This window comes from Acomys minous (assembly GCF_964271855.1).
Source record: "Acomys minous genome assembly, chromosome: 3".
In the NCBI taxonomy this organism is placed as follows: Eukaryota; Metazoa; Chordata; class Mammalia; order Rodentia; family Muridae; genus Acomys; species Acomys minous.
In genome coordinates, this window is record NC_140485.1 from 29,377,193 (window position 1) to 29,396,645 (window position 19,453).

Consider the following 19,453-nt stretch of genomic DNA (forward strand, 5'->3'; position numbering starts at 1 on the left):
TGCTTGCTCACTCCAGCGATGACATCCTCCTCCTCCTCCCCGTCGCCTTTCGGCAATCTTCGCCAGTCCCAGCCCCGACCAATCTGCACTCAGATAGTATAGATGAGGGTCTCCCCCAGAACCCCGGTCCGCGCGGGGCGTCAGGCGGCAGCGGCGGGGTATAAACTGCACGGAGGCCGACTGTAGCGGCACTGTGGGTGGACACGCGCTGGCGACTAGCAGTGAGCGTGGGCGGGGCGGGGGTAAACCAGCTGAGTAGCTGCTCGATTGTTCTGGCCTGGCTATGGCGCCTCTCCTCCCCCCCGCCATGGCTCCCCGTGTCCCTGCTCCGCTCCTCTCAGTGAGTGAAAGTGGCCGCCGCCGCCGCCGGCCCAGCGCCCGCAGCCGCCTCAGCGCCGCCGCCATCTTGGGGTCCCAGGAGCCGCCGAGGGAGCGAGCTAGGAGCGTTTCCGTCCAACGCAGTCACCGTCCCTCGGCCTCAGAGAGCGAACCGCGGCTCCACCGTCGGCGGGGCGACCCCCCCCTCCGGACCCCGCCCGCACCCCGCACCCCCTCCGCCGCCGCCGCGGCGGCGGGGCCCCTCGGCCCGAGGTGAGGCTGTGTGGACGTGGGCGGCTGGACCGAGGGGGTGTAGTGTAGGCCCCTGTGTGCCCCTCTCGGCGGGCTACGACTGGGCCGGTTCTTAAAGGGGCCGTCGCCCCCGGCCCTTGGATTTGTTGGGGGTTAGAAGAGACGATGGGTGTGGACACTCCCCATAGGGTTGGGACCTCAGAGACCTGGGCCCCGGTTTTTCTCTCGTACCTCTGGAGCCCTGGGGTCATGGGTGACCTCAGCTACCCGAGGAAGCCCGTGGAGCACCCACACGTGGGGAGTGTTGGACCAGGTGCACGTGGGACCGGTGGGGCGGTGTCGGTGTAACACGTGTGTGGGTTTGGAGGTGGGGAGGGGCAGGGCGGAGGCTTGTTGGGCTGGGCTGGGAACCGGGTGAGGGTTCTACCTGTCAGTTTAAACGAATGAGATCTCAGGACTCGATAGCATGGGTATCAGTTTATGGGAAGCGATCCGCGATCCGGGTGAATTGGTGCAAGTTGCTGGTTGGTATTGGATGGGCACAGGCTAACTAACACGTGCACAGACTTAGAAATTTGCCCGTGAGACCCCTTCTGGGTTTTTGGAGTGCATCTAAGCAAGTGTCAGCTAATTTTGACAATTCCTTCCTGAGCTTGCTGATGAAAAGTAACTACTTCCGTAATCACGGAGGATGGAAGCCCCCTACAGTTTAAAAGTTGGATAGAGCCGAAGAAGGCGTTTAACTATTCTAGTTAAGAAGCAGCTCTGCTCAGGGTTCTTCGATTTATAGTCTTGTACTTGTTAAGAATTGGGGGAGGATTTTGGAGATCGAACTCTTGAAAACATCGCTGGTGATCAGCGTAGTTTGAGTTAGTGATCCATGATTTACGATCTTAATTTTCACTGTCGCTTCTGATGCTGCTTCCATCCTTCCTTCCGGTCTTGTGTGTGTTTCCTGATTGTTTTTGGTTTTTGGCCAGAAAGATCAGGAATTTGAGATCCTCCTGCCTCAGCCTCCATGGCACTGAGATTCTAAGTGTGCGCTTCCATGCCCACTTTCCTCCCCAGGAATAACACCTTTACCAGATATGATTGCAGCTCAGGTGAATTAGGCGGCATTGAGAACTTTCTGGTATATGCAGAGTTGTACAACTGTCACTACTATTCAGTCGGTCACTTCAATAGAAGGTCTAGAAGCCTTCTGAGTATAACACTTTTTCTCCCTTCCATAGCACTAAATCTAATTTCTGTTGTCTTAGATTTGATTTTTTTTTATTTTTAATTTTTTTTTTTTTTGAGACAGGGTCTCTCTGTAGCCCTAGCTGTCCTGCATCTCAACAGATGCCCTCCAGCCTGAGCCTCCTGGGTGCTGGGATTACAGGTGTGCAACACGGTGCCCAATAGATGTGCCTGTTGACATTTCTGTTCTACATAAAGGGATGCTAAAATATGTATGCAGCTCTACCAGCTGCTTTCATGTAATATTTTTGAGATTCATACATGGTATAGTATGTCAACTTTGCTGTTTTGTTTTGTTTTCCAAGACAGAGTTTCTCTGTGTAGCCTTTGCTATCCTAGACTCACTTTGTAGACTAGCCTGGCCTCGTGCCTCCCAAGTGCTGGGATTAAAGGTGTTTGCCACTGCCGCCACCACCTGGCTAACTTTACTGCTTTTTTTATTGCTGTTAGTTTTGTTTTTGTTTTTGTTTTTTTAAGATTTATTTATTTTATGTACATGCGTGAGCCTGAGGGTTTGATAAACCCATGTGTGTGCAGGAGCCCATGGAGGCCAGTTAGAAGAAAGCAGCAGGTCCCTTGGAACTGGAGTTACAGGTCATTGTGAGCCATCATGTGGGTGCTGGCCCAAACCTTGTTATGTGCAGGAGCAGTAAGCACTTTTTAAATGTACATTTGGTGTTTGGCCTTCATGTGTGACTGTGTGGGATTCTCTGGAACTGGAGTTACAGATAGTTATGGGCTGTCATGTGGGTGCTGGGATTTTAACCCTGGTCCTCTGGAAGAGCAGTCAGTGCTCTTACCTGCTGAGCTCTCTCCAGCCTAGCAGTAAGCACTCTTAACTGCTGAAATGCCTCAGCTCCCTGTTCTGTTTTTTATGAGTCAGAGCTAGTCTTGAACTCATAATCCTCTTGCCTCTGGCTCCTGATAAAGGTATGGGCTATCTGGTTTTCCTTTATGCTGGAAATTCACAAACTCCCTCCTCATATAATAAAACAATTTTAAGATTGTTAAATTGTTTTTTCTTGGCAGTGGCTTCTGCATCTTTGTATGTAACCAACTTTGGCTTAAAACCTTCAACCTTTTTCAAAAAGTCTGAGTTTGCCGTACGTTCAGGCTAGTAAAGTGGTGTGTAGGCATACTTTGTTGGGGCTGCCTCACCCTCTTTCACGGGTTCTCATCTCCCTCCACTCTTCTGAGCAGTGTTCACTTTGCGTCTGTCTCTGTGCTGTTTCCTTAGGTCTGTGGTGGCAGTGTCTGTCCTGAGCAGAAGTAGAGCCGTTTTCTATGTTACTGTTCCCTAACAACTATTCACACCATATCGTCTCGCGTTACATTTATTTTTATTTATTTTTCTAGGTTTATGGTTTTTTGAGACAGTGTTTCTCTGTGTAGCCTTGGCTATCCTGGGCTCTGTAGATCAGGCTGGGCTGGAACTCACAGAGATCTCCCTGCCTCTTCCTCCCAAGTGCTGGGATTAAAGGTGTGTGCCACCACTCCTGCCTCTACTGTTAAATTTGTACATAACCTAATGGTGACTAAAGTATATGAAGATGTGTGTGGGTTATGTCAAACAGTATTTCATTTTGAGCTCGTATGGATTTTGGTGTGGGAGAGCAGCACTGGAACCAGCCCCCAGGAGACTGAATAAACACTGTGCAGTCATGAGTGACATTTTCGAATTACATATAGGACTGTGCCTTTGGCACATAGCCCAGGAGTGTAGTAGTGTATAACTTATATATTCCTATAAGCCCACTGTATAATGTTAACATGACTAGAGAAGAAGCTCAAGGTACTTCTCAGAATGTATCTTTATCATTAAATGATGCATGTATGTGCTTAGTAAAATCTGCATATCATTTAGGTGTGCGTGCGTGCGTGCATGCGTGTAACAGGGTCTCATACTCTTGGCCTGGAACTTACTGTGTGAGCCATGGCATCTTCCAAGTTTTCAGCAGTCCAGCTGTGAATCACCTTCCTTGGCTTCTGTCTACATTCTAAAATGAATCTTCTTTTTAAGGGATTAAATTCCATTGTTTTAGTTTACGGTGTTCTTTCCTCTATATTAGTGGTTCTTAACCTTCCTAATACTGTGACCTTTAATTCAGTTCCTCATGTTGATATAACTCCGACCATAAATTTTTGTTGCTACTTTATAATTATAATTTGGCTACTGTTAAAAATCATAATATAAATATTTCTCTCTCTCTCTCTCTCTCTCTCTCTCTCTCTCTCTCTCTTTTTAAGACAGGGTTTCTCTGTATAGCCTTGGCTGTCCTGTACTTGATTTGTAGACCAGGTTGGCCTCCAACTCACAGAGCTCCACCTGCCTCTGCCTCCCAGAGTATTGGGATTACAGGCGTGCGCCACCACACCTGGCAATATCTGTGTTTTCTAATGGTTTTAGGTAACCCCTGTGAAAGAAAAGGTCTTTTGCCCCCAAAGGGTCACAACTCACAGGTTGAGAACCACTGTTCTACATCTTGAGAAGAATTCAAACCAAGTTTAACAAAATATATTTTAAAATTTTTATTTAGTGTGTGTCTTTGTGCACCCATTCACACATGTCGAAGTCAAAGGACAGTTTGCACACCGTGTGGGAGCTGTCCTCTCCTCCTTCCACCGTGTGGGAGCTGTCCTCTCCTTCCTCCCACCGTGTGGGAGCTGTCCTCTCCTTCCTCCCACCGTGTGGGAGCTGTCCTCTCCCTCCTCCCACCGTGTGGGAGCTGTCCTCTCCCTCCTCCCACCGTGTGGGAGCTGTCCTCTGCCTCCTCCCACCGTGTGGGAGCTGTCCTCTGCCTCCTCCCACCGTGTGGGAGCTGTCCTCTCCCTCCTCCCACCGTGTGGGAGCTGTCCTCTCCCTCCTCCCACCGTGTGGGAGCTGTCCTCTCCCTCCTCCCACCGTGTGGGAGCTGTCCTCTCCCTCCTCCCACCGTGTGGGAGCTGTCCTCTCCCTCCTCCCACCGTGTGGGAGCTGTCCTCTCCCTCCTCCCACCGTGTGGGAGCTGTCCTCTCCCTCCTCCCACCGTGTGGGAGCTGTCCTCTCCCTCCTCCCACCGTGTGGGAGCTGTCCTCTCCCTCCTCCCACCGTGTGGGAGCTGTCCTCTCCCTCCTCCCACCGTGTGGGAGCTGTCCTCTCCCTCCTCCCACCGTGTGGGAGCTGTCCTCTCCCTCCTCCCACCGTGTGGGAGCTGTCCTCTCCCTCCTCCCACCGTGTGGGAGCTGTCCTCTCCTTCCTCCCACCGTGTGGGAGCTGTCCTCTCCTTCCCACCATGTGGGTTCCAGAGGGCACACTCAGGCACCCAGGGTGGAAGCAACTGTCTTCCAGTTAGCAATCTTGCCAGTTCTCAAACCAGTTTTGAACATCTTTTTTGTTAGGGAATGTGAGTAGAAAAAATTCTCTTGGCCGGGCTGGGGTGTACCTTAATGGTAGACTCCATTCTTGGGGCCTTGGGTTTGATTCTTAGCAGCATCCCCTGCCAAAATAACAACAATACGAACAACACAATCCTAAAACACTCTGGGTGCATTCTTATAGTTTGATTGCATAGGTACCTGACGCTAAGAGAATCAAAGTTTTTTTCTTTTTGAGACAGAGTTTCTCTGTGTAGCTCTGGCTACCCTGGAACTCCTCAAACACATAAATCCGCCTGCTGAGATGAAGGGCGTGTGCCACTATACCAGGGTCTTAAAATTTTATTAATTTACTTTTTGTCTGTCTGTCTCTGTCTCTGTCTCTCTGTCTCTCTGTCTCTTTCCTTCTTTTTCCCCAGAGACAGAATTTCTCTGTGTATCCTGGGCTGTCCTGGACTTGCTTTGTAGACCAAGCTGGCCTCGAACTCACAGTGATCCACCTGCCTCTACCTCCCGGGTGTTGGAATTAAAGGCGGGTGTTGGAACTAAAGGCGTGCGCCACCATGCCCGGCTACTTTTTGGTTTTTTCAGTGCAGAATTTTTCTATGTAGACTTGACTGTCTTGAAACTTGCTGTGTGGACCAGGCTGGCCTTAGACTTTACCTTTGCCTCCCTAGTGGTGGGATCACCTGGCATTGGCATCATTATTGTCTTTTTAATTTTAAATTTTAATTTTTTGGTTTTTCAAGACAGGGTTTCTCTGTGTAGCCTTTGCTGTCCTGTACTCACTTTGTACACCAGGCTGGCCTCAAACTTACAGTGATCTGCTTGCTGCTGCCCTCAGGGTTCTGGGCTCAAAGGCGTGCACCACCATGCCTAGCTCAGCTTTGGCAGTTTTTCTCTTTTTCTTTTTTTCAAAAAAGATTTATTTATTATTGTTTATACAGTGCTCTGGCTGCATGTACACCAGCAGGCCAGAAGAGGGCACCAGATTGCATTGTAGATGGTTGTGAGCCACCATGTGGTTGCTGGGAATTGAACTTAGGACCTCTGGAGCAGAGCAGTCAGTGCCCTTAACCTCTGGGCCATCTCTCCAACCCCTAGCTTTGGCATTTTTAAAAGGAATAATTTATTCCCTTTTTTTTTTTTTTTCCTTTTTGAGATAGGGTTTTTCTGTGTAGCCTTGGCTGTGTAGATTAGGCTGGCTTTGAACTCAAAGAGGTCTGCCTGCCTCTGTCCCCAAAGTACTGGGATGCAGGTGTGTGTCACCTCGCCTGGCTTTATTATGTATTTATTTTATGTGCATTGGTGTTTGGTCTGCATGCACACTTGTATGAGGATATCAGATCTGCTGGAACTGGAGTCACAGCTGTGAGTTGCTGTGTAGGTTCTGGGAATTCTTCCTCTGGAAGAGCAGCCAGTGCTCTCAACCATTGAGCCATCTTTCCAACCCCAGAATAAGAAGTTGTAAGCTCAAAGTCTGCCTGTGCTACATAATGACTTCACTAAGCACTTCTACCATTCAGATCTCTGGAGTTCAAGGCCAGCCTTGTCTACAGAGTGAGCCAGGGCTACAAAGAAAAACCCCGTCTTAAAAAACAAACAGCCCCCTGTGAGTTTGAGGCCAGCCTGGTCTACAAAGCGAGTCCAGGACAGCCAAAGCTAACACAGAAACCCTGTCTCGAAAAACCAAAATAAATAAGTAAATAAATAAATAATTTAAAAATTAAAAATAAAAAAACAGCCCAGCCCGGACACGGTGATGTGCACGCCTTTTAATTCCTTGAATTAACACTTTGAAAAACCAAACAAACAGCCCTGCTGGTCTTACACACCTTTAACCCCAGCACTGGGGAGGCCGAGGCGGGGGAAGCTCTATGAGTTCGAGGCCAGCCTGGTCTACAGACTGAATTCCAGGACAGCCAGGATTACACTGAGAAACCTGTTTCAGAAAACAAAGAACAACAAGAACACAAAAGACATATTCTATGCTCAGTTGTATAATTCTTGCCTGTCATGCACAAGGAACTGAATTTGATCACTAGCACTTAGAAGTAATGTATGTTATTCTGAGAAGTGGCTAACACAACAGGCGTTGTTAAATTGTAAAGGTGTCAGGGCACATAAACACATAAATGTAGGAGCTGTGCTCCAGAATCTATCGCCCTCTCCCAGTCCTTGTTTGTTCTGATGTATAGTTCATTAAAAATAGGGATCACATTCAATTTTTTTTCATATCAGACTTCTCAATTTGTTTTTTATTGCTTCTTTTCTTCTGCTGACCTTATACACAAGGCAATCTTTTTATGTAGCATCAAGATTTTTTTTTTGTTTTTGTTTTTGGAGACCGGATTTCTCTGTGTAGCCTTGTCTATCCTGGATTCACTTTGTAGACCAGGCTGGCCTTGAACTCACATTGATATGCCTTCCTCCGCCTCCTTACTCTGCTGGGATTAAAGGTATGAGCTACCACCAGCCCAGCTTCCCCTAGTTTTACTTTTATTTAAATTTATTTTTAAAACTACTCACTTGGCCACCATGCCTGGCTGGCATCAGGGTTCTTCATGGTTTTTGCCCTGAGGAAATCTGTATCATGATGAGCAGCTGACTCTTGAGTTTATGCCGCTCAATTTCTAACTTGATGGGCAGTGCCTGAAGCATCACAGGGAAGGGCTCCTTAACATGCTGCCGTAGTGCTGGACACGGGGAGTCACTTCCCAGAAAGCGAGGCTGTGTGGTTTGCAGGGTATCGTGGTTCACACCGTAGCCTTAACTTGGAGGTGGAAGCAGGAGGGTCACTGCAGTTTTGAAGCCAGGTCAATCTAGCAAGTTCCATAATGGCCAAAGGTTACACACTCTCAAAAAAAAACAGCCATCACCCTCAAAGCAAAGCAAACAAGAAGAATCTTACTGAAAACTGTAGGCTTGTTTTGTTTTGTTTTTCGAGACAGGGTTTCTCTGTATAACAGCCCTGGCTGTGTTGGTCTCACTTTGTAGACCAGGCTGGCCTTGAACTCACAAAGATTAACCTGCCTCTGCTTCTCAAGTGCTGAGATCAAAGGTGTGCACCACCATGCCTGGCAACTTCAGTTTTTTAATAAAATAAAGCACATTTTTTTTGTAAGCCGGTTGTGGTAGTGCACAGCTATAATCCCAGCTCCTGGTCTGTGGAGGCAGGAGAACAAGAAATAAAGGTCTCTGGGTGTGGTGGCGCATGCCTTTAACCCCAGCACTCGGGAGGCAAAGGCAGGTGGATTGCTGTGAGTTTGAAGCCAGCCTGGTCTACAAAGCGAGTCCAGGACAGCCAAGGCTACAGAGAGAAATTCTGTCTGGGGCGATGGGGAGAGAAGTAAAGGTCATCTTCTACTGAGAGCCAGTAGTTCAGAGAGAACCTGGCAGTGTAGTATACATAGAGTCTGGTGTTACGGCTCATTTGGTAGAGTGCTTATCTAGCATATATAAAGTTTTGGATTGGATCCATAGTAACATAAATGGGGTGTGGTCGCACACACCTGTAATCCTCTCACTTGGAGATAGCAGCAAGTGGACCAAAAAGTCAAAGTCTCGGTCAGTTCAAGGCCAGCTTGCCCAAATAAATCAATGAATCAACACAAGTTCTTACCTTTAAAAGACTCTGAGTTGGCGCTATGGAGCACGCCTGTAATCCCAGCACTCGGGGAGGCACTCGAGTTGTTAGGAGTTTGAGGCCAGCCTGGTCTACAAACAGCCCAGGGCAGCCAAGGCTGCACAAAGAAACTCTGTCTCCAAAAAACCAAAACCAAACCAAAGGAAACAAATAAAAAGAATTGAGTTTGGTAGCTGGGTGTGACAGCACATGCCTTTAATTCCAAGGCAGAGGCAGGCGGACAGCCAAGGCTACACAGAGAAACTCTTGCCTCGGAAACAACAACAACAACAAGCACAACAAGCCAACCATTGAATTGCATACCCCTTGCTTAAAATAAACACACGTAACACATCTATGCTGTATTATTTAACAAGTTGCATAATGACATCATGTAGTACACCTGGTGCTTTTTGGTTTTTCACAACGGGTTCTCTGTATAGCCCTGGCTGTCGTAGAATTCTGTCCACTCAGCTGGCCTGAACTCACAGAGATCTGCTTGCCTCTGTTTCCCTGAGTGCCGGGGTTAAAGTTGTACACTTTGACTGCCCAGCTAATGCCTCCATCTTTTATCTTCAACTGTGTTGTAGTTTGAATGAGAATGTCCCCTTTAGCCTCTTATAGTTAGATGTTTGTTCCTAGTTGATGAACGGTGTAGGAAGGATTAGAAGGTGTGATCTTGTTGGAGGATGTGTGTCACTGGGTAGGGATTGAGGTCTCAAAAGCCCACACGAGGCCCAGCCTTGCTCTCTCTCTGCTTCTGCGTGTGGGTCAGGGTGTAGGGTCTCAGCTAGTGCTCTAGCATTACATTGTCTGCTCTCCTACATGCTGTGTGACATGATCATGGACTAAGCCTCTGCAGTTATAGGCAAGCCCCCGATCAAACACCTTCTTAAACAAGTTGCCTTGGTTAATCTGGTTTCTTAGTAGCAATAGAACAGTAACTAAGGCTGCTTGGAGAAATGACCAATTATAGAGTTGATGCAGGAATATGTGTTAAAGAGACCCAGCGATAAGAAGGGTGACAGAACAAGGGTTAACAGAACAGTGCTCCAGCTGTGGCCACTGGGAGCTCCTCCACTGGCTGCTGTGCTCTGATGTACCCTGTCAATTTGGGCTTGATGCTGCTGTCATTTTTTTATTTTGCTTTTGGTTTTTCTTTTCTTTTCTTTTCTTTCTTTCTTTCTTTTTTTTTTTTTTTTTTTTCTTTTTTTTTTTTTTTTGAGACAAGGTTTCCTTTGTAGTCCTGACTGTCCTGGACTTGCTTTGTAGACCAGGCTGGCCTCGAACTCACAGCGATCCACTGGCCTCTGCCTCCTGAGTGCTGGAATTAAAGGCCTGTGCCACCACGCCTGGCCTTTTCTTTCTTTTTTTGAGACACACACTCATGCTGCACTCCTGCTCCATAGTGCAGATGTGGAAGACAGACAACAACTTGTGGGGGTCGGTTCTCTTCTCCCACCATGTGAATCTGGGGGCTGAACTCAGTTTGTCTGTCTGGGGTGGGTGTGGGGGAGGCAAGCATTATTTACCTGCTGAGCCATCTGGCCAGCTCTGGTTTTTGTTTGGTTTTGGTTTTTCAGGTAGGTTCTCATGAACTGGCCTTGAACTCATTGTGTAGCTGATTATAAACTTCACTTCTGATTCTCCTTCCTCTACTTCTTTGGGTCTGGGATTACAGGCGTATGGTACCATGCTTGGTTTTATGCAGTGCTGGGAGTTGGACAGGGCTTGTGCATGTAAGGCAAGCACTGCTCCATCTGAGCTATGTCTCCAGCTAAGATACTGCTGTTTTTAGTGCTTTTCGTCTTAGGCATGCCTGATGCCCAAGGTTCATTTGAATATTCATCCAAATTCAAAAATAGGTGTGGAAAATCAGACCACGTGCAGACCTTTTTATTGTCACATATTACAGAGCAGATACTTGTCTAGCATTTGCAATGTATTAGATAAATAATGGAGAGGTTCACAGGAAATAGGATAGATGAGGGTTCTAACAGATATGTGCCTTCTTTCCCATAGCTGTCCTGGAACTCACTCTGTGGGCCAGGCTGGCCTTGAACTCACAGTGACCCGCCTGCCTCTGCCTCCCTGAATACTGGGATTAAAGGTGTGCACCATCACTCCTGGCTTTGTGTGATTGTGTGTGTATTTTGTATGTCTATGTGTGTATATGTATATGTGAATACACACACACATATGTAATTTCTTTTTCTTTTGCCACGTTAGGAATTTGTGGAAAGGACGACCTTTTTTAGCCAGGAGTTCTGCACTTTTAAAATGCAGGTATTATTTTTATCTCAAGAACACTGCTTTGAGTAAACTCAAGGCTTGTTAAATTACTCAGTCCTGGGGTGGAGGTGGAAAGACCTTTTTTGCAGGGGTTTCCTAAGACTTATCAGACACTATTACATTATCATTCCTAACAGTGGCAAAACGAGAGCTGTGAAGTAGCAAGTAAAATGATTCTGTGATTGGGGGCTACCACACCAGGAAGGGCATTTGCAAGGTGGGGAACCACTGGGGCCCTGGGCTAAATCAGGCTTAGGCTGAGTGGAATGTTGTTGCCCTCCTGTTTGAGCATTCTGCCTACTTTCGCTCTTTGAGGCCCAGCCAGCTTTTCTCCTTGGATTCGCTCCTTAGTTGGGTGTCTGGTGCATAGTTATCTCTTCCTAATCAACAGCTCTGTGGTTTTATTTACCAAGATAATCTGAGCAGACAATTTATAGTTCAAACCTGGATGTTTTGGAAAGTGAAGGGAGAAAGCATAAGTTAGACTAGTGGAAGATCAGGCAGTCCAACAATGGCCCTTCTTTGGTTTTAGAGGCTGGCGGTAGAGAATTGGGGCATTGGAGTAACTCGTAGCAGATTCAAATTCTATTTCTTTTAAAAAGTACCAGGGCTGGAGAGGTGGCTCAGTACTTAAGACCACTGACGGCTCTTCCAGAGGTCCTGAGTTCAATTCCCAGTAACTGCATAACCATCTATAAAGTGATCTGATGCCTTCTTCTGGTATGAAGGTGTAAATGCAGATAGAGCACTCATATACATAAAATAATAAATAAATAAATAAATGTTTTAAAACATTTATTGGCTGGGCATGCCCATACTATTGCTGGGGGAGGCAGAGGCTAGTGGATCCTTGTGAATTGTATTGAGGCCAATCTGGTCTACAAAGCGAGTCTAGAACAGCCAGGCTACACAGGGGAAAACCCTGTCTCAAAAAATAAAAAATGTATATATGTATGTATGTTTGTTTAATTTTTTTTTTTTCAAGACAAGGTTTCTCTGTGTAGCCTTGGCTATTCTGGAACTTGCTCTATAGACCAGATTGGCCTTGACCTCGTAGGGATCCGCTTGCTTCTGGCTCCCAAGTGCTAGGATTAAAGATGTGTGCCACCACATCCAGCAAAAGTCTATTTTTAAAATTTAAATTAGCCAAAATGAGAGTAACTTTTTGTTGAGTATGGGATAGAGATAGGCTTTCAAGTAGCCCTCACTGTGACATTGAACTATGTAGCTGAGTTTACCTTGATCTTTCTTCCTGTACCTTCCTTTATGTGCTGGGATTATATATGTACACTACTTTGTCAAGACAGAGTTTGTATTAGATTAAATGAGCTAGTTTGTTTTGTTTAGTTTTTAGATTTCTGATACTGGGTATCCAACCTAGGGCCTCTCACAGGCTAAGAAACTCTGTAACTCTGAACTGATAATGGACCTACAATATAAAAATTCTCACACTAGTAGACTTTGTTTTTACGTGTGTGTATGTGTGCTGAGCGCAGAAGTAGATGTAGCAGGGACATCAGGCTATTGTGAGGAGCTGAAGTATAGTCAGAGTATAACCAGGATTATATATAGAGCCTCCGAACAGACTGGTCAGTGGGTTGATAGTTTCCATCCTTAGAAATGGAGGTGTGAGTCAATTGAAACTTTGAAGAGCTCTTCACTTTAAGTTGGAATGGATCTAACAGGGTTTTAGAAGAAGATATTCCTCCTGGGAGTCTTTCCACCGCTGGGAAGTTTATACTTTTTCTTAATGTGTGATCCCTTTGCTTTAAAAAATGGTTGGGATGGTGGCATACATCTGTAATTGCAGCTTTCAGAAGATAGAAGCAGGGGGACCTCTGAGTTCAAAGAGAGACTTTGTAGAATACACACACACACACACACACACACACACACACACACACACGCACACTGGCAAATAGAATACCTCATACATATGAATGATTATAAATACAAGAGGAAGGTGGTGGTGAAAGCAAGTGCTGTTCTCTGCATGGTGCACACGGTCAGCACCTCACTTGGATAGTTGTAATTCATTCTTGTAAAATCTATGGACTGTTTGAGAAGATGTTTCATTGAGTTGTATTGCAGTTGATGATAGTGTTTCTACACTTTTCCCTTGTACTAGAAGGTAGTATCCAATGAGCTTTCTGTAGTCGCTGGTTGTCTTAGTGTCTTGTGTTTGAGAGAGAGCCTGATCCTTGTTTATCCTGAAGGCAAGCAGGCAGGAGAAGGGGAAGAGGAATAATCTTTCGTTTTTGTATTTTTTTTCCTTTTTAAAAAAATGAATGTATTCTGCAGCTGTGCAGTGGGAGGCCCTCGTGCATGAAGACAGATCTGTTCTATGGCCTCGGAGCTGGGTGCCGGGGACGATGGCAGCTGCACTGAGCTGGCAAAGCCCCTCTATCTTCAGTACTTGGAGAGGGCCTTGCGGTTGGACCATTTTCTGCGACAAACATCAGCCATCTTCAACAGGAATATTTCTAGGTGTGTTATTTTATCTCTAACAATGTTTTATTACATTTCTGATTCCTATCTTTGGGATTTCCAGTTAATCTATTGTATGGATTTTATTTTTAGTATTTTCTTTTTCTTTGAAATGAAACAGTCAACTTTCCCAAATACTATTTGTTCTTTAAATGTTCGTTTATAGTAACCATAAATCAGTCAATCTTTTTTTTCTTTCTTTTACTTTTTATTTTATTTTATTTTATTTTTTGAGACACGGTCTCACTATGTAGCCCAGGCTGGCCTAGAACTCACAGATCTGCCTTTACTCCCGAAGCACTGGTTTTAAAGGTATGTGTACCACCTTGTCTGACCACTTAGATTATATACACATATATGTATATATATATATATGTATGTGCCTACTACTTGGCTCAAAATATGTTTTGTTGGAAAACTTTTAATTATGGATGTATTACTCTTTAATTTTTAGTGATGACAGTGAAGATGGACTGGATGACAATAATCCCTTATTGCCTGAGTCTGGGGATCCCTTAATACAAGTCAAAGAAGAACCTCCAAATTCATTGCTTGGTGAAACTTGTGGAGCAAGCAGTTCAGAATTGCTGAACCCATACTCTCTGAACGGCGTTCTGCAGTCAGGTCAGTGTGGAGCGGGCGCCCTCTGGACTTGCCGTGCTCTTGGGGGCAGTCATCCTTTCATTTTTTTTTTTTTTTATTCTTTATGTTTCTTTATCCAGAATCAAAATCTGACAAGGGGAATTTATATAACTTCTCTAAGTTGAAGAAAAGCAGAAAATGGCTAAAGGTAAGAGATAAGAGAGAACATTCCAGTCTAAATAACCTACTAAGATTACAGTTAGAAGGACAGTTACCAGACCATTGTAGCATAGTGACAGATTTTATTTTTTTTCCAGAGACAATTTTCTTAACTGGAGTTTGATTTGTTAAGAAACCTCATCAAAGTAATTTTCAGTTGACTTTTTTATTAAATATGAGACACTGAGGAAAGAGGAGAAATTGATCAAATAAGATCCTCCCTCATTGGCTCACCTTGTATTCAGGAATGTTAATTTACTTTTCATGAATTTTTGAGTAGTTCATTCAATAAATGTTGCGAGTGCATCCAGGTGCCAAGTACTGTTATAGACAGACAAGTCTACTCTGTGCTACTCACATTCTAAAAGAGGGAGGCAGTGGGTAAGAGTAAGTATGACTTCAAGACAGCATTTCTACAGGTTTCTGAGCGATCAGAGTGCACCATGTGAATGTCTAAGGCAAGAGCCTTTGATCATACGAAACATACAAGAACCATTAACAAAGAAGCAGCTTGGTGTGTGTGGGGAGAAGAGGCTGGCGTAGCTGGCGCACAGCGAATGGGGCGGCGGTACAAAGTTAGAATCTGATGGGGTGTGGGGTGTGTAGGGCTGCCGTGCCTTGTTTGCCATGAAGGGATGCACTAACTCAGGCCACAGTCAGAGCAGTGGCGTAGTGCTCTCAAGTAATTGTGAAGGGCCAAACTGAACAGAGGGTGGTGTTCTATTTAAAATGTTTCTTAGTAGGCTGGAGAGATGGCTCAGAGGTTAAGAGCACTGTCTGCTCTTCCAGAGGTTCTGCCTGAGTTCAACTCCCAGCAACCACACGGTGGCTCACAACCAACCATTTATAATGTGATCTAATGCCCTCTTGTGGACTGTAGGTGTATGTGCAGGCAGAGCACTGTATACATAGTAATAAATAAATATTTTTTTTAAGTTTCTTAGCATGTGCAAACATTTCATTTAGAAAAATTCACAGCCGGGCGTGGTGGCGCACGCCTTTAATCCCAGCACTCGGGGAGGCAGAGGCAGGCGGATCACTGTGAGTTCAACCAGCCTGGTCTACAAAAGCGAGTCCAGGACAGCTAGAACTGTTACACAGAGAAACCCTGTCTCAAAAAACCTAAAAAAAACCCAAACAAACAAACAAAAAAAACTTCACCATTTCTTACTTTCATTATGAGCTCAAAATGATGTAAATCCTTTACTATCATCACCATGTACTTTAAAACTCATGTGTTTAAAGTCTGACTTGCTTTCTTTCCAAAAGATTTTAAGAAGTTAGAAGTACAGAGACCTTTATGTTTAGCTGTCACATTTAAAAAAAATTGAGATATGGCTCTGGAGAGGTGGTTGTGAGCACTGATCTGCTGAGGACTGAGCACTGGTTCTGTTCTCAGCACATGCGTATGGGGTCTCAGTACCATCCATACCTAAAGTTCCAGGGGTCTGATACCTTTTCACCTCTGCAGGCACCGAACACGTACAAAGTTCAGATAACTGCACGCAGGCAAAACATATACATAACATAAATAAATCTAAAACTTAAAAAAAAAAATTGAGATATAGTCAGGCAGTGGTGGTACATTCCTTTAATCCCAGCACTTGTAATGCAGAGGTAGGTGGATCTCTGTGAGTTCGAGACCAGCCTGGTCTACAGAGTAAGTTCCAGGACAGCCAGGGCTACACAGAGAAACCTTGTCTTGAAAAACAAAACAAACATAAGTCACTGACCATAAACTTCTAAGCTTTTCAACTGTGTGACTTAGTAGCTTTTAATATGTTCCCCAACTTCTTGGCAATTAACTTATCTAATTTCAAAACATTTCATCATTTCATAAAGAAGCCGTGTGCTCATTAGTAGCCACCCCCATCTTGAGAGTCTTTGAGTCCCTGCTAGCTACTAGTCTGCTCTCTGTTGATTTGCCCATTCTGGACATTTCACAGAAATGAATCCATAGTATGTGGGCTTTTGTGGCTGGCTTTTCTCCCTCGGTGTAATGCTTTGAAGGTTTATTATGTTGTGGGATATGTCAGTACTTCATTTCTTCTGACAGCCTAACCATCTGAATGTACCACATTTTATATAGCCATTCACGAGCTACTGAGTTGAGTTGTTTCTCCCCTCCTAGCTACCACACCTTGCTTTGTTCTTGTTATATATGCTATATTCATTTTCCTTTGCCTTGTTTCTTTCTTTCTTTTTTTTCCCCATGCGCCCCCCCCCCCCATTTGCCTTGATATTTTAACACTTAGGGGTTTTTGTTTTTGTTTGTTTAGTTAAATTGATAAGGCGTAGTGTAAGAATCTGAGTGACTATACTCTGGCTGTTTTGGCCATTGTTCTAGCATCTGGGAAAAAAATGATTGGATTGTAAAAGAAATTGCTTCACAGCAAAAGTTATATTCAATTTTCACCCCTTTTCTAGAGCATTCTTTTAAGTGATGAGTCCAGTGAGGCAGATTCTCAGAGTGAAGACAATGATGATGAAGAAGAAGAACTCAATCTCAGCAGAGAGGAGCTGCACAACATGCTTCGATTACACAAATATAAGAAACTTCACCAAAATAAATATAGTAAAGATAAGGAGGTGAGAGTTTCAAGGAACGCTCACAGCCACTTCTTTTACTTACATGAAATAAAATGTTAGTAGCATTATTGTGATAGGATTCATACAACGAAAGTCCACTTTTGATGTAGGTACTTTGATGTCTTTGAGTATATTTATAGTGTTGTGTTTCTGTCATCACTGTCTCAGTTCCAGAACACTCTCATAGCTTTACCCTTAGCTTCCGCCTCTTACTCTGTTCTTGGTAGTGCCAGGCACCCACCAGTCTACCCTCTTTTTTGATAATTAATTTTATTTTATGTATTTATTTGTGACTTGGTCTCCTATAGTAGGGTGACCTTGAAGGTCTCCTCCCATCTCCACTTTCCAAGTGCTGGCATGTGCCACTGCATGCGGCTCTGCTTGTTGCTTTGTTTTTGGGTAGTGTTTGCCATTGAATCCAGGGCCTTCCGCATGCATGTTCTTGTAATTGCATCCATTCGAGACATTTCATACTGATGGAGTCAGATAGCATGGTGCTTTTTATCCAGCTTCTCTCACTAGGTGTACTGTTTACAGGTTTTGTTCATGTTGCAGCATGTATTACTACCTCATTCATTTTTATTGCCAAATAGTTAGTTTTATTTATAGAACATTGTGTTTTTGTTTTTCATTTGATGAGCTGATTTCTCCCACTCTGAGCATTTTCATAATCTACTATAAAGATTAGTATAGGTTTCTGTGTGGGTGTATGTTTTCATGTCTCCTTGTTATATACTTAGCACAGAGGCTCCAGGGTCACGTGATAGCTGTGCTTGGTGAGACTGCCAGTCTATCCTTACCAATTCAATTGCTTGTTGACGTTTTCAGTCTGGGAAAATCTTTTCTTCATAGTTTTAATGACAACTATTTGACCACTGTTAACAAAACATTCTGATTTTTGCTAGAAATATAGCCCTATTGTACATATTGAGCAATAGTATATTTGAAGACCTAAAAATTTTCCAACAATATGAAGGTTGAAAGTTAGTCCAGAGAACCTTGAATACTACACAGAAACTTAGGAACCGCAAGCCTGTGGGAGTGGTATTCAGTGGAATAGCCTACGGTGTTGATCCCACAGTGCTCTTGAAACCTGATACCAAGGCCCTGGGTACTCCACAGTCACCCACCCTCCTTTTCTTTGTTTGAGACAGGTCTCACTCTGTAGTCCAGGTGGGCCTTGAATTCATGGCAGTCAGTCTGCCTCAGCCTCAGGTATTGGGATTGCAGCATGATTGGCTTTGATTTTTTTTTTTTTTAAATTTAAGTAAGATGTATATTGATGGAACTTAAGTACACAGCTTGATGCATGCTCACTTAATCGTGATGCTCAAAACAGCCTTTCAGTCCTCCATGCTGCTCCATCAGTTAGAATTTCGGAAAATGAGCCAGTAGATTTTAACTTATATGGGAAATAAGATGACTGTAGATTTGAGAGTCAGCCAAAATAAAATATTTTAAAGGGTTTACTACTACATGGGTGGAAGAAATGTGATTGTTCATGTTAATTGTAAAATAATAGGTAGGATCTTTAATAATAAACTCTTTTGGTGAGGTGGGGCCTCGAAAGGTGAAAATGCTGAGATGACAAGTTGGTAACTGTTTGAAGACCCTAGATATATGGTGGCACATGTCTGTATATGCAAGTGCGAGGCCATTAAGTCTACAGAGTGAGTTTCATGACAGCCAGGGCTCCATGGTGAGACTTTGTCATTATGGCCTAAAACAGTTCAAAACAAAGCAAGGAAAACATCTGAAGCAAATAGAAGAGTAGAAGCCAGAATAACTAATGTCAGGACTCTAGCCAATCAATCTCCCTGTGGGTAGTAGATATAGGGCTTATTTCTTAACAATGAATTCCTGCTGCGTTTTGCTTTTCCATTTCCTTATTTAGTGTGGGCATATGAGTGGCGTAGCACATGTAACATAAAACGATGGCAGAGGACAGCACTCAGGCATCTTCTCCCTGGGGTGTCCAGGGGTTGAATGTGGGCTTTCAGAGCTGGTAGCAAATGCCTTTACCTGTTGATGTCTTCCCTGTCTTTGATGAATTTCTAAAGAGCAACAACTCTTGATGTTTTTGTTTTGTTTTTTGTTGTTAGTGTGTCTTTGCTTTATTTTCTGCTTTATTTAAGATCTTATTTAAGGTCTTACGTAGCTTAGGCTGGCTTGGAGTCCCTGATCTCCTTACCTCCACTTCCCGGGTATTGGAATTACCAGCTTAAAGGGAAGTCCTTTTGTTACTAATTAATTTCACCCCACATGTGTATCTGCTGTGCACGCGGTACACATTTGCAGTTCTAGTATTTGGAATGCCAAGGAAGGAGTAGCAGGAGTTCAAAGTCAGTCTGGGCTACATGAAGCCCTGTTGAAGAAGGTAGGAAAGAAGAGAAAATGTGATAGAAATTCAGATTCCCGAAGGTTTTCCTTCCCAAGTTCTTTCCAGCAGTTTGTCTTGTGCATACCAATTGACCCTGCTTTGCTTCTAACGTAAAT

General features: G+C 44.4%; 1 protein-coding gene across 4 annotated transcripts in view; it reads left to right on the plus strand.

Annotated features, from left to right (window-relative positions):
- The first annotated feature begins 321 nt into the window (after positions 1-321).
- INO80 (INO80 complex ATPase subunit) overlaps positions 322-19,453 on the plus strand; it is a 97,262-nt gene continuing 78,130 nt past the window's right edge. Inside the window, exons 1-5 of one of the 4 annotated variants that reach the window (XM_084776380.1) lie at positions 322-591; positions 13,382-13,567; positions 14,022-14,191; positions 14,290-14,357; positions 16,796-16,957. In XM_084776380.1, the coding sequence (XP_084632506.1) occupies positions 13,425-13,567; positions 14,022-14,191; positions 14,290-14,357; positions 16,796-16,957 (543 nt within the window). In that variant the 5' untranslated portion in view covers positions 322-591; positions 13,382-13,424. Of the gene's footprint in view, positions 592-10,825; positions 10,899-13,381; positions 13,568-14,021; positions 14,192-14,289; positions 14,358-16,795; positions 16,958-19,453 lie in introns of those variants that run through there. The other 3 variants (XM_084776378.1, XM_084776381.1, XM_084776379.1) reach the window with 3 other exon arrangements.